The 14,361-nt window shown below is 43.3% G+C and overlaps 1 protein-coding gene across 2 annotated transcripts; it reads right to left on the bottom strand.

Annotated features, from left to right (window-relative positions):
• Window positions 1–1,506: 1,506 nt before the first annotated feature.
• Window positions 1,507–10,372, bottom strand: Fam8a1 (family with sequence similarity 8, member A1). Of its 2 annotated transcripts, NM_001305175.1 has the most exon segments (5): window positions 1,507–4,187; window positions 5,439–5,578; window positions 6,441–6,564; window positions 8,536–8,656; window positions 9,647–10,360. In NM_001305175.1, coding segments are annotated over 5 exon segments (1,143 nt in total). In that variant the 5' UTR covers window positions 10,260–10,360; the 3' UTR covers window positions 1,507–4,042.
• Window positions 10,373–14,361: the final 3,989 nt, after the last annotated feature.

The raw sequence follows: 14,361 nt of genomic DNA on the forward strand, positions 1-14,361 counted from the left end.
TAAGTTTGTGCTTAATTTGCCAACTTCAGGTTGGTTAATTTACATTGAGAATTTCTAACGAAAGGATCTTACTAAGATATTTTAGGCTATTATCACATTGATTTGTTGAGGGTTGAGCTTTTTTGTGTTTCTAATATTTTATTTAATAATATATACCCACCACTTAGCCTGTTTGGAGTTTGGTAAATGTTGGAAGAAAATGCTAGAAACCTCTCTTAACCCATCTTGTAGGCCCATCCTTAGTCATTTTCTATACCTTAATAATTGGGGCTCAATAGGGCATACGCCTTTTCTGTAAAATGTGTGGAAAATAATTTTGTGTGTGCCTGTGTGTTTAGAGCAGGTTGTTACTACAGGGATCTTTTGGTTATTTTAAGACTTGATTCTTGGGCTGCGTGTGGCATTCCAGTCATGGTGGCAGATTCATCTCTGGGCCTGTCCTCCCTCCGGCCCATCAGAGTTAACTCTTTGTTGTAGTGGGCTTGAGTACTTATTAGTAGAATGTATAAATGTATACTCTAGGACATATCTCCAGAGATTGACAGACTGGATTTGGATTAACACTCAAGATTGCATCATTAAAGGTGCCTAAGTCAAAGAATGCTCTCAGGTCTGGGAATGTCACTTAAGTATTAAGTACTAGGTTGTTTGTAGCAACAGTAACCTCAGGCCTTAAGGATGAAAGTGTAATTCAGACAGCTAAAGATCCTTGTTAAAATATAACTATCATTGTACTACTTGAATTAAGATTGATAGTAAAGACTTAGCCTGGGAAGAACGTGTTTTCATAGTTAGCATATCCTTCAGAGGCCTCATGTAAAACTTGAAATTCAGTTGGACTCATTGAGGGTAAGAACTTATACTATACTTGATATAAAGTTTAGGAAGTGATTCAGCAGCAGTTTTATGCAGGGTAGCTTGTTTAGTGGAAACTAGTTTGCTATAGTAAGTAAGTATAAGACCAAGTTAGTAATTTCTTTGTAATATGGAGTGGTGTTCCCTTCTCACTTGACTTTTATGCCTCTGAAATCCACTGTGGCCCCCAAATATGGGTCACATATTGACAGCTTGGCTTAGACTACTAGTACTTTGTCCAGAGCAGCACAGTTTAATTCCTAAAGATAGGGTCTTATACTGTAGTCCAGGCTGGCATTAAATTTGCAGCAATATTCCTACACAGTGGAATTACCACACTCAGATAACTGCCCTTGAGGAAATGGGCTTTTCCCATCTGATACTGTTGTAATGGCTAACAGCTCTGAGTGAATTTAACATGAAGCTGAGCTCATGTGCAGGTAACTTGTACTTTTTTTTTTCCCCCCAGAGCTGGGGACCGAACCCAGGACCTTGCGCTCTACCACTGAGCTAAATCCCCAACCCCAACTTGTACTTCTTAAGGGATTTTTCATAGGTATTTGGATAGTGTAGGTTCTATCACTGAACCACAGCTCCAGGCCTATTAAAGAACATAGTTTAATCCACTGCAGCAATAGGCAGAGACAACACTCTTGACACTGATTAAGTATTTATTGAGACATAAAGTACAAACTGGTGACATACAAATATTAAAAATAGAATGTTTTGTTTATTATACGTGAGCCATTAGATACTGTTTGCAGGGCAAGTCCTACTATAGTGAACTACAAGGAAACCTACGCATACCAGCCAGGCACGAGTCAGGACTTTGGTCTTTGGTTATGCAAATGGAGGATGACAAGGAGCTGAACCAGTACCTGTCGAGAGTTTAGGAATACTGTTAATCTAGGCATTGTCCTCAAAGAGATAATGAAAGTTTAATGCCCCATCTTCCTTCAGAAACCCAAATTGCAAATGCAAAATTTCAACTCCTTTCTCCTCCTTGCCAGAAACAGACGTGTACTACAGTGAAACAGTCACTGGTCAGGCATGGCAATGGAGTACGTGCTTTGTAGGCAGGAGCAAGCAGTGAACACTGAAGGGGCATGTGTTTGTTACGGTCACGAAGAATACTCAGTAAGGCTGCTCATCGTGCTGTTACCCAGAGTGTAGAATATCCTACTTCAGAACACACTCAGCGGTGAGTACTGAGACTCAGTGCCTTAATCACGTGCCAGCTATTTAAACTAAATGGCAATGCGGCAGCAAGACTCCAGTCCTGATGTTTCGGGTTAGGGCATGCTCATGAAGAATGTCTTCATTTCTCAACTTCATTTTGCCCTTTTAGGATACAGCTTCAGCATGAGAATTACACTTTGACACAGGAAATTAGTATTTCTGTAAATTCTTCATTCACATGCTCCATTACATAACCCTATGAGGAAAAAAGTGCCAGATTCCCTTTCTCCTTACACCAGATTGAGGTGCTATTGTGGAGGCAAAGCAATACTTTATTACATCCTATATGGCACAGCTTGAATCCACAGCTGGATCTAAAGAACTTGTCTAGCAAACTGCAGTATTTATAACAAATTTAACTACTTATTTTACTGTATAAATAAAAATATCCTCAGTGAAAACTACAATAATTGGAGTAGAAACAATAATCAGTACTCCAGAGCTGTGTGGGTGAAGCGCATTTCAACTTGAATTGTGTCAGTGCAGGTTCAGTGGCAGGCGTTCGCAGCAGCTTCCTGATTTGTAGTGTGGAGTAAGAAGAGCTTTTTAAAGTCTTGCCAGAGCCACAAGTACATGCTCTATGTACTGCTCTTGACAAATAGTAGGCTTCCTGTGAAGTTTTATTTAAATAAAATTATTTACCAGAAGAAACCATGGTTGATGAACAATGAGCTATTAGGAGATATTTAAAAGTTATCTAGACATTAAATGCATTTTCACAGTTTTAAATGTCAAAAAAAAAAAGCTCACTTAAGATTGATATAACAACACATGGCATGCTCTTGCTGTTTAAAACCCAGGAACAAAGACTGCTCTCTTGTGCAATACAATTTAGTGTTTTTTGGGAAAATCAGATGCAACAATGAGTAAGAAGTAAAGTTTTAAACTAACATTTGGTACAGCTAGCTGACTGTGACATGACAAAAGCACACAGACATAAACCCAATTGTTTCTCCAACAGAGAGCAAAGTACAATGATACTACAACCAAGATGAGCTCAAAGAAGCTAAAGTCCACAGATGATGAAACAACAGTTCATAATGGGAACCTGGTAGTATTTAAGTTAGTCACAAAATACACTCTAACACCTGATGTTTTACAGTTATGGCACTGTAGAGAACATAGCAGTGCATTAGGGATTTGCTGTACATAGAGAATCTACAGGTACATTCAGAACGCTGGAGAACACACACTGGGAATGTTCGATGGATATTCCTCCCACGTATTTATGGTTGGATTTTAGGGTATGTGAATTTACAATGAACCCCTCCCCCCCAGAAGGCAATCACTAACTTACCTTTTTAAAATATCAATGATATATGACTCAGTACATTTTCATCATCATGAAAATCTTGCCTCCAAATACATAAGCAGTAAGAAACTGAAATATCCCGCCACTACTGCACCAAACTAGACTATCCTGGAAGTGTGGGATGAGGGACTCCTAGGTCTTCCTCACGTTCCCTCTTCTCCCAGGGAGTAAGTGGGTTATTGAGTTGATGCTCTTTCTCAATGCTCATAAGCAGCAGGGTCTGTAAGAAGAGTTGAGGGAGTTCTGCAGGTGTTTATAAAACACAATTGGATATTTCTCAATCACGCTAGGATAAGCCAAAATTTAAAGTTTGATTTAGAGAATTTAAAGCTGAAAATGCTTCCAGCAAATTTTGGTTATCTTAAATGTTAAAGTATGTATTTACCTATATATTGATTATGAAACTTTTGTTGTCCTATAAATATTTAACACTTGAATTTAATAGTTTTTCCTTCCGGAAAAGTTCCTTGACATTTAAGTACAGTCAACACTTTCAGAACAGTCCCCTGCACCACACCAGAGTGACTGCTTTAATTTTTAAATCATCAGCTAATGTAACGCAGAGATAATGTTGGCCTTGATACATAATTTAGTCTTGTCATTATTCCTAAGAGTGGAATTCAGGGTTTTGGGGCATCATCTGACCCCATTTCTTTTTACCACAATGGTTCCTGCTACAATGTCATAGGCTGTTCGATTATGCTGAAAAAACAGCAATGTGATGAAAGCAGGGAAAAAAGAAGCAATAGAAAAATTCTTGATCAAAGCTCGAATGGTGGACCTAAAGGAAACAAGCAGAAGCAGCAAGTCAGATGTCTACACACGTTTTCAAACAATATAGTCCAACTGCCTGTTCTATTCTAAAGAAAGCTACATAGAAGACTAGAGCTTTTTGATATACATGGTTGTTAGTAAACATCTAAACACCAACGAGGAAACAGCGTAACAGTTGTCAGAAGGAAAGAATATCTCTTTGCTTACCTTTTCCACAGTTATGAATTCCAATGGGTTTCTAGAATCTTCTGAACTGAGTATGCTTACTGCAGTCCTACTTTCTATCTTACCGGAAACATAACCAGTTCCTGTACGGGCTCCAGTAATTAAAAGAAGTCCTAGAAGCTTTCAACAATAGCTCAAAACAGAATTACCCTAACAATGTTAGATTCCTGCCTGTCAGTGGCTGGCTGACAGTGTGCACTCTGAATCCAGACTGGTTGGTTTCTAATTACTATTTACGCTCCACAACTATGAAAATGAGATCAAAATGCTGTGTTAAGTTACTAATGTGCCTGGTATTTGAGAAATGCTCAATAAACACTAACCATTATTGGTCATTAGAAGAAGTAGCCAGAATTAAAACACCAAAGTTGTAAGGCAATTTACAAGTGTCAATGTCAGCAAAACCTAGCCTCCTCTCTCTTGTTTTCTTTCCCTTGAATCATTCTGTAACTGGAATGATTTGATTCAACTGATCACTGTCCACTCTCCTCCCCAACTTCCATCACCACTGCACCCTCAGTGGAGCTGCACGCCAAGGCTGGCAATGAAGACTGGGCGTTACCGCTCTACAGCTCTAAGAGCTGGAGGCAGAGTACCACTGCAGCAGGCCTGCTATTTAACAAAGTGGTTTGAGACCAGGTAATCCACAGAGCCAGAGAACACCAATATCTTACCATTGTGACATAGTTCATAAGAACGATTTTGAAAATGTACGCCAAAGGTAGCAAGGGAAAGACAGGAGATATTACAGTGTATGCTATGAAAAAAAACTATTTTAAAAAACTACCAGCCTGTAATTTTGGGCACAGTGAACACAACCCTGTGCATTTAATGCAGGCTCAGTCTCAGGAAATGTAGGAGAGATAACGAGAATGGAAACCGGTGCACTTTCACAAGCTTCACACAGCATCAAGTCAGCACGCAGCAGGATCTTACATGCCGCCGTCGAGTCGACTGGCAGTTATGCAGTGGAAGATGACAGCTGTAATCTCTTTGCAAGGGTGAAGTAGATTAAGCTAAACAAAGGACTTACGTTGTGATGCTAACATTTGAGGAAGGAATCACTAAAACCCGACTTGGAGCAATGAGTACTGATGTGTCACATGTCACAACTCGAAGCCCTAGCAGGAACTTCCCTGGGGTAGCTCCCCCTGCTCCCCAAATGCAAATTATCTAAGGAAAAAAGGATAATTGGAAATAATTTACTATGCCAATTTTAAAGAGTTTTGAACATTCTTCCAACAAATCCCTTTGTGCTTTCGAAGAATGATGCTAGGTATGCTGGCACACATTTTTCTTTAGTCCCAGCACTTGGGATCTTTGTGAGTTCAAAGTCAGTCTGGCATACAGTGAGGTTCAGGCCAAACAGGGCTATCAGAAAGAAAAAAAGGTACACTGGGTGTGCTAATTATATAGAATACTAGAAACTTAACCATGAAGATGGCTTAGCACATGCCTGCCATCTCAGAACTCCAGACTATGGAAAGATAGCTGTCAAGGTTGAGATCATGTCAGGGTACATTATGAGGCCCTGCCTCAGCAAACAAACACTCAATAAAGGCTGGGTCTGGTGGCACAAACCTGCCATTCCATCTAGGTAAGCTGAGATGCACGAGTTCCTTTCAGGAGTTCCTTTCAGGAACTGACACAGACCTCAGGCTCTCAAAAAGAAGAGAGACTTGGATATAGCTCAGTGGGCTGGCTTCCATGCACGATGCATGCATACATACATATATGCACACATACATCCATACGTTCATAATGTATATCTGAACCAAAATTTGCTTATGAATGTAATTTTATTTCTAAAACTGAAATGTATAACAAGACAATTATGAAATGTACTTTTTTTTCCCCCAAAATTTAGTATTTATGGCTTTTTTTAAACCTGAAAATGTCAATTTTAAAAATTATGAAAAAATACAAATACGAAGACATGTTTAAAAAATTTGTAAATTGTCATTACTTTTTTTCCCTAGTAGATAATTTAAAATTATACCACTAAAACAGTTATTTGTTCTAGTCAGCAGCTTACCTCATAGAAACAAACTAACAACCTGTATATAAGTGCCACAATCATCATTTTCTGCAGGTCTTCCATTGATGTGTCTTCATCAATCTCTTCTATTATATAGTGCATGGCAAACTTAGAGATGTCCCTGCACAGAAAGAAGGGGTTGGGGTTATAAAGAATTTGTTTCTGGGTCAGTTGTACCATTTTCCCTTAATTAGACCATATATTTTAAATGGAATTCTAAGCTGTTGGGCTCTCACCATTATTCCACTCAACAAATAGCAGTAACCTCAGTAAATAAAAGTAAAAGGTTCTGATTGTGGGGCACGTTTGTAACTCAGGGAAAGCATCACAAGTAGGACGCCAGCCCTTTTGACACGACAGGGACTGGTTTGTCAACCTAAAATAAGCCCAGGTTATCTGGGAAACCACATTAAGAAAAATATCTCCATCACATTGGCCCGTAGGCAAGTCTGAAGAGCAGCACTCCTCCATGGCCTCTGAATCAGTTCCTGTGTGCAGGGTCCTGCGCTGACCCCTCAGTGATGGACTACACGCTGTGAGGTGGAATAAACTGCTCAGAGTTGCTTTTGACCATGGTGCTTACACTAGCACAGCGAGGGGATACCAAAGTCTCAGATCCCACTGAGTTTCTAAGCTAGCAAGGAAAAACAGATCAGAAGTAGACTGGGATGGCAGCCAGAGCACCACAGAAAGCAGACCAGTCACAGAGACTCTTGTGCAGCCTTCCTAGGTACACAACACAGTCCAAAGGATGACGAGAAGGCAGGCAGACCAGGTGGGAGAAGCTCCTGGCAGGAGAGAAAGCCTTGGAGCAAGTTCACAGTGAGGAGACTGATTAGTAACGTGGCGTCTGTTAAACTGTGTGATGAAATAGAATGTTAGGCTGGGAGGTCAGGTTCTGCAACTGTGTTCTGACTGCCAAATAAAATGTAAAAGAAAAACCATAGTAAAGGCTAAGTGTTAGGGTAGGACAGGCAGGGACCACCCAATGCCTGTTGAAGATCCAAGGTTAACACCACTTTGTATCTTGACTTTTCTATCTTCTTTTCGATTCTGACATCTTCTCATAAACCCAAATTAGTGTCTCATTGAAAATGCTTAGCAAGTGGGAACAGGCATTATCCTAAGACTTGAGGTTTTCAAGTAAATGCCAAACTTTGCATTAGAATGTGCTCAACTCTAAGCAACCCCACTGAAATTGATCACCAACAGTCTGCCTACCACAGGCTCTTTGTACTTTGAAAATGTGTGTGTCTCTGTTTATTACAAATGTATGCCACGCGTGTGCAGAAGCTAGAGCTGGAGTTAAAGGCAGCGATGAGCTGCCTGACATGGGAACTGACAAGCAGTGAGTACTCTTAACCACTGAAGCTCTTTGTGCTTTCATGGTAGAGACTTCATAGGCCAATGAGAAGGAAACTAATACATTCCAGGCCCAAGAGAATGGTTAACAAAAAACAAGCCAGGTCTAAAGGCTCCTTTTACCTATTAAAATCTCTTTTGAGACAGTATTTAATTGTACCTCTGGCTGGCCTTGAACTGGGATCTGCCTGCCACTGCCTCCTGGGTGCTGGAATTAAAGGAGTGTACCACCAAAGCCTCACTCCTCTTACCTCTTTCCCATAGATCTTAAACAACATATTGAGGTTCCTCCTTTGTTTCTTCCTTAAAACCAACAAGGGGCTGGTAGTGACAGCTCAGTGGGTAAAGTGCTTTACGAAGAAGGTCAGTCCCTGAGTGGGTCCCAGGACACCTATGTACCTATGTAGCATTGGGATGGGGGAGCAGTGGATTGGGGGACTTGATGGCCAGCCAGTCCAGCTGAAATGTCAAGCTCCAGGTTAAGTGAGAGACCCTACCTCAAAAAACACAGCAGAGAGTAGAAGACACCCAAAGCAGACCTCTTGGCTACACATAAATACACTTTAAAACAATAAATAAGGGAACAAATACAACTGGTACAGATTTCATGGAGACATCTTAGCCTTGGACATCCATCACTCAGAATTACTCATGGGCATGTGCAGAATTTACAAAACAAGATCCCTAAGTAGCAGCCCCAGCTACTTAACAGTGACTGTTCTTAACTTACTTTATCCCACTGAGATGCATGATGCTCAGGACAATGGTCGCTTTTATAAAGAAGAGAATAAAGAAATCCACCATCTCTGCCATAAATCTGTGGGCCAAGGATGGAATGACATACTCTCTACCTGTAAATCGGGAAGAAAAGGGAAAGGAATCTCTCACACAAGCTTAAGAACCAAGTCAGATAATGAAGGGGCAAAGTAAAGTCAAGGTCCAACTTAATTTTTAAAAAATGATAGCCTTGAATCAGCCAACAGCAATGATCCCATCAAGAGAACATGTTCCTAAAATGTCTAATAACGAGCTGGACGTGGCAAGCTATGCCAGTCATCCCAGCATTCCGGGCCCAGGCTCGGCAGAGTGGCTGTAAATTTTCCTACAGTTTGCTAGGACTCATAACTACACAGAATTGATTACTAGATGATATTCAAGGCTTGGGCCCAGTCAAAAGTTCTCATTTGATAATGTCAATCGCCTTTCAGTCCCACTGTCCTTATACAGCCCAACTTGGTGATTTCTCGTATTCTAATCTCAATCCTCCAACAGTGCGCTTGCCACCTAAGTTTAGCTTTGGATCTTGTCCAGAGCATGGAGATCACCGAGAGAATGGTTTGATAAGCATACGTCTCTCTATATACAAGAAGGGCTACTAGTGTCAGGATTAAGGGAATCTATTGGTAGTGCCAGGTCTTAAGGGAAGAACAATCAGCATTGTACTTTTTTTTTTTTTTTTTTTAGAATTTAGGGCCTGGGCAAACCATAGCAGATGTACGTGGGAACTGTCAATGGTAGTAGCAGTTCCCCAGTTACATATTTCAAGATCCTTCGACAGACCCCTTTGGCTAGCACAGGAGTGTAGTAAGAGCCTATAGGCTGCACAGAAGTCTTATTGCAAGTTTGAGGCTAGCCTGGCCTATACACTGAGTTAAGGTTAGCCTAGACCACAAGATGAGATCCTTCCAAAAAAAAAAAAATGGTGGTAGGGGTAGCAGTAATTTAAAAAAAGAACCCGCGGGCCACCAGTAATCCTACACATAGGAAGTGGAGGCAGATGAATAAAATCCTCTACTCTATCCCTCCTATGTTCTACGCACCCACCTCAACCCCGTTCTCACCTGCCTGCCGCCCGGTGTCGCTCGCCGTCCGTGCAGGGGCTGCAGAGCCCACCCTGGTCACAGGGACCGCCCGGGCAGATGCCTGCACGTGCGGGGCCCGGGCCGTCAGGCCCGCGACGGCTGTCGGGGTGGCGCCGGCGCTCGTGGCCGCCCCCGGCCCTGGCGCCGCAGCGCTTAGGAAGTAGAAGGGGTTGTAGTAAGCGAGCTGCGGCGGCGGCGGGGCTGCGGGCTGAGGGGCGGCGGGAGGCGGGCCGCAGTAGGCGGGGAGGGCGGCCAGGCCGCTGTGCCAGGTGAGGTAGCCGCAGTAGGATTGCCACAGCCATTCGTGCACCTGCCGCGAGTACTCGCGCGCGCTCAGCCGCCCCGGCCCGTCCGACGCCTCGCAGCCCCCCGGCTCCTGAGGCTCTGCGCCCGTCTCCCGGCGCTTCCGGAGCTCGCACTGCGGCTCCGGCTCCGGCACCGCCGAGGCGACGGTCGTGAGAGCCGGGGGCCGGGGGGCGGCGGCGGAGGAGGAGGAGGGAGAGCCTGGTCCGGAAGGGACCGGCTCGTGGTCCTCGCTACCGCCGTCCTGCCCGGGAGGGCGGCTCCGGGCTTCCTCGGGCCCCTCTGCCATCGTCGCCCCGGAGGCACCCTCCGCGCCGCCTGTCACTGCGCCGTCGCCCGCTCTCGTCAGCCCCTCCCCAACCGCTCGGTCGCCACCACAGCAGCAGCGGGCGTCAACAATCCGTCGCCGGAAGCGGAAACCCCGCCTCTCCGGCGCGTTTGTCTTGGGGGGTCGGGCGGGCGGTGGTGTTTCTTTGTGAGTGGTTCCTAGTTACGCGCCGTCTCTCTGGTTCTTCTGTTGTACGTTTTAATCATAAATTGTGGCATATTCGGTAACGTAACGTATCGCAGCATAGTATAACAACGTGTGCGATGCTGAGTACGAGTTCCTGGACACTGTGTACGCACCCATTTAAGCTACATCTGTGAGACATTCGGCATCACTCTTGAGAATTCTAATGAACTCCCATTACCAAGGCCCCTAGAGAGAATCCTGTGGGCTTAGGACGTGGTTGTCCCTTGTGAAACTGCATCTGATTCACCAGAATTTCCAAGCGGGCCCAGTCCTCCAAGCACAGTGCCTGTTTCTTGCTTATCACCTTTGTGTATGGTTTTTGTCTTTTCATCTATATGCAGCCTCTCAGATACTGATATCTTAATACACTTTGCTACGTTAAATTAATAAGCTCATTAGTGGTATTAGTGTGACTTAGTATTCCCAGGGCTATATAAGGAATCTACAAGAGTCAAATATTGTGATAATACTTAACGATTATTGCGCTGGCTAATTTCATGTCAACTTAATACAGGTTACAGTCATCTGAGAGGAGGGAACCCCAATCGAGAAAATACCTCTTATAAGATTGGACTGTAGGTAAGCCTGCAGATCATTTTTAAAACTGGTGACTGATGTGGGTGGTACAACTGCAGACAGCTGTTCTGGGTTCTATAAGAAGGAAGACTGAGCAAGCCATGGAGACAAGCGATGGGATGTGCAGCAGCTCCTGCCTCCGGGTTCTTCCCATTTGAGTTCCTGTCCTGACCTCCCTCAGTGATGGAGTACAATGTAGATTTGTAAGCCAAATAAACCCTTTCTTCCCCAGCTTTTGGTCCTGATGTTCACCACACCATTCTCAAACTGCCAAAATGAGTTAGAATTAAACAGCTTATTCTTAGGAGAAAGGACGGGTAATGGGGAACAAGTGTGGCCACTCAGAGAGGAATGCTGCACCTAAGTAAGGGCTTTACCAGCAGCAGCAGGGGAGTGACTTGGGGGAATTTGCCGTGACATTTTTTTTTTTTTAAAGCACCTGATCTATAAGGTTGGGACAAAAATGTGTGGCTATTGAAGGGGCAATACCTAGACACCTTTGTCTTGAGAAGTTGGTGTTCCTGAGATCTTGCCTCAAAGGAATAAGGCAGAGAGTGATAGGGGAGGGCATGGGAACATGCTTAAACTGGACAGACCTCTCTCCAGGCCCATTGTCCACTTTTTTTTTTTTTCGGAGCTGAGGACCGAACCCAGGGCCTTGCGCTTGCTAGGCAAGCGCTCTACCCCTGAGCTAAATCCCCAACCCCTATTGTCCACTTTTTAATATCATGATTTTTTTTTCTGAAGAGCTGTTTATAGCATGAGACTCAGTAACCCATATGACCAGTGGGCCATGTTATAAGGGTTTGATAAACATGAAACTTTTAATTATTTGTGGAACTGGGACTAAATGAATGTCAGTGCCAGTCAGCTGCCAGCCAAGAGCCCATCACCACACAGCGATTTGAATAGGGAGTAGGAAGGAATTCTAATGGGACTGAAGCAAAGGGTGATTGGTTAGCAAAAGGCTAAGAGAAAAGCGGACCTTCCTGCAGAGCAGAATCTTTCCAGCTAGGAAAAGCTCAGAGAAGAAGCCTCAGTATGAAGTATGGTCTCTCTTTTGTTTGGGTGCTCAAGTCTGGGTCCCATCATGGATGACGCCATTATGAAAACTGTGAAATGGGGTTCCCTTGTTTTCCCTTGGTGTTCAGTCTTTTGATTTTTCTTTTCTTTTAAGGTTTCTTTTAAGATTATTTTCAGTAGGGTCCTGCTATGTAGCTTAGCCTTCTAACTCCTTGCAACCCCTTGCCTCAGCCTCCAGAATGCTGGGAGTACAGGCGTGAGGTACCACAATTTGGAAAATAACTAATTAATTTTGTGCCCATCTTGGAATCCATGCTTTGACAGGACTTAAAAGAACATTCTAGCTGAATGATGGTGGAGCACACCTTTAACCCCAGAACCCAGGAAACAGAGGCAGGAGCATCTCTGTGAGTTCAAGGCCAGCCTGATCTACAGAATGAATTCTAGGTCAGCTAGGGCTACACAAAGAGAAACCCTGTTCCAAAAGCCAAACCAACCCAAACCAAAACAACAAACAAAAGCAAAAACAAAGCAAGTGCAAATTCTAGACACTTGGGTAGCCGAACATCTGTTCTTTGACTATAAGACTTCTTAGTTTTAGTGGGATAATCTAATTTTTAGATTTATTATTCTATTTGAGTAAAACTTATCAATGGCATTTAATAATTAAAATGCCCAAAGCACTGAATAAAATATTTAATTTAAAATAATTTGATTTCTATACTAATTTGTGGGAAGTATGTAACAAAGGGTTTTTTTTCTGCGTAACTAAATTTTGTTGAATTACTGCCTGTATAAGCATTTATACAGGGGTTGCTAAGCAGCATTAAGAAACATATCCATTGCTCAAGTAATTTATATAATAAAAATGATAATAATATTTTTCTCTATTATAGATTTCTTTTTTCTTTTTTTTTTTTTTTTGGAGCTGGGGACCGAACCCAGGGCCTTGCGCTTCCTAGGCAAGCGCTCTACCACTGAGCTAAATCCCCAACCCCTAGATTTCTTGATTATGGGAATTTGAGGTGATTTATATGTGTGCATTTATTCCTAGCAGGCTTTTTGTTAACTCAGAAAAAAACATGTCACACTCAAACTCTGGCTTGATGCTTTGTGTAAAATAGAAAGACAGGACTTCAGGCAACCAGTAGGGGGAGGAATTTCCAAAGTTAACCGCTGAAGCTGAGCATCTTGAACAGGATTGATTCAATTCTGTTTTTTTTTTTTGTTGTTGTTGTTTTGTTTTTTGTTTTGTCCCCCCCCCCCCTTCTTCTCTCCTCTTCTCCGCTCTCCGCAGCCCTCTTTTGTTTGAGACAGGTTCCCAAGTAGTTCAGGCCCGCCTTGAACTCATTTTGTTTTCAAGGATGACCTTTAATTTCTGGTCCTCCCACCTTTGTCTCTTGAGCACTAGGATTCGTGGTGTATGTCTCCAGGTCCAACTTAAGCGGTTCAAACCCAGCCCTTGTCTCTGTTTTATTCGGACAGAACCCAAGGCTTGCTTGTTGGTTCCACGTAGTATCCATGGGCATTGCCCATGAAATTTGGCACAAGGAAAGACTGTTTGTAGGGTAAGATTAGATTTCACTTTAAAATGTAAGATTGGGGGTGGGGGGAAGGAAAAGCAAAGTTTTAAATACCGAGTATGGCATCATCATCTGCTGAACGGGAGCAGGTTACGTGAAGAAAATGACTAGCATGTAAAGGGGAAAGGTGTTTCGTTGGGGCAAACACGTGAAGGAGTGTTTCCTGAAGCAGACACAGGTGAAAAGATGTTCTGCTAAAGTAAGCACGTGAAAGGACAGGTGATGAGCGACTCTTTGCTAACAACACTCATGTATTGATTTGCCTTACATTTCGTAGTTGAGCTGCATTTGTGGGGACTCCATAGAGAGAAAAGCATCAAAAAACTTCTGATGGTGTGCTACAGTTTTTTGCCAAGGACGCAGGCGGAGTGGCAGAGTGACGTCAGCTGAGACATCCGCACTTGCTGAGGGAAGAGCCGTGGAGGACACGTGATGTTTGGAGATTATATAGGACTCCACAGAGTGACAGAGACAGAGCTTGGCTTGCTGGTACATCTAGCTGTGCAATGCTTGTGGGTCTCCAGTCTTCGCTGATCTTCGACTCCCTGAGAGAGGCACAGCCGAGAACTTCTCCTGGTGATCCCTGGGTCCCTCCTGCTGACTCGAGGCCTGGCTGTCTCTGCTAGATCGAGTCGCGGCCGTTGCTATCCCAACTCTACCAAACTGGACTGCTGGTGCATCCCTGAGGTGTTTGT

This window comes from Rattus norvegicus, chromosome 17 (genome assembly GCF_021556685.1).
Source record: "Rattus norvegicus strain SHRSP/BbbUtx chromosome 17, alternate assembly SHRSP_T2T, whole genome shotgun sequence".
NCBI classification, from domain to species: domain Eukaryota; kingdom Metazoa; phylum Chordata; class Mammalia; order Rodentia; family Muridae; genus Rattus; species Rattus norvegicus.

What these genes read in the sequence shown, in the direction of transcription:
- Fam8a1 (XM_087590010.1), bottom strand. Translation starts at nt 10,259, where the DNA reads ATGGCAGAGGGGCCCGAGGAAGCCCGGAGCCGCCCTCCCGGGCAGGAC. An exon ending in CGACACCGGGCGGCAGGCAG is followed by an intron (nt 8,657 to 9,646) that starts GTGAGAACGGGG and finishes CCCGATTTACAG; the next exon opens with GTAGAGAGTATGTCATTCCA. An exon ending in ATGCATCTCAGTGGGATAAA is followed by an intron (nt 6,565 to 8,535) that starts GTAAGTTAAGAA and finishes CTTTCTGTGCAG; the next exon opens with GGACATCTCTAAGTTTGCCA.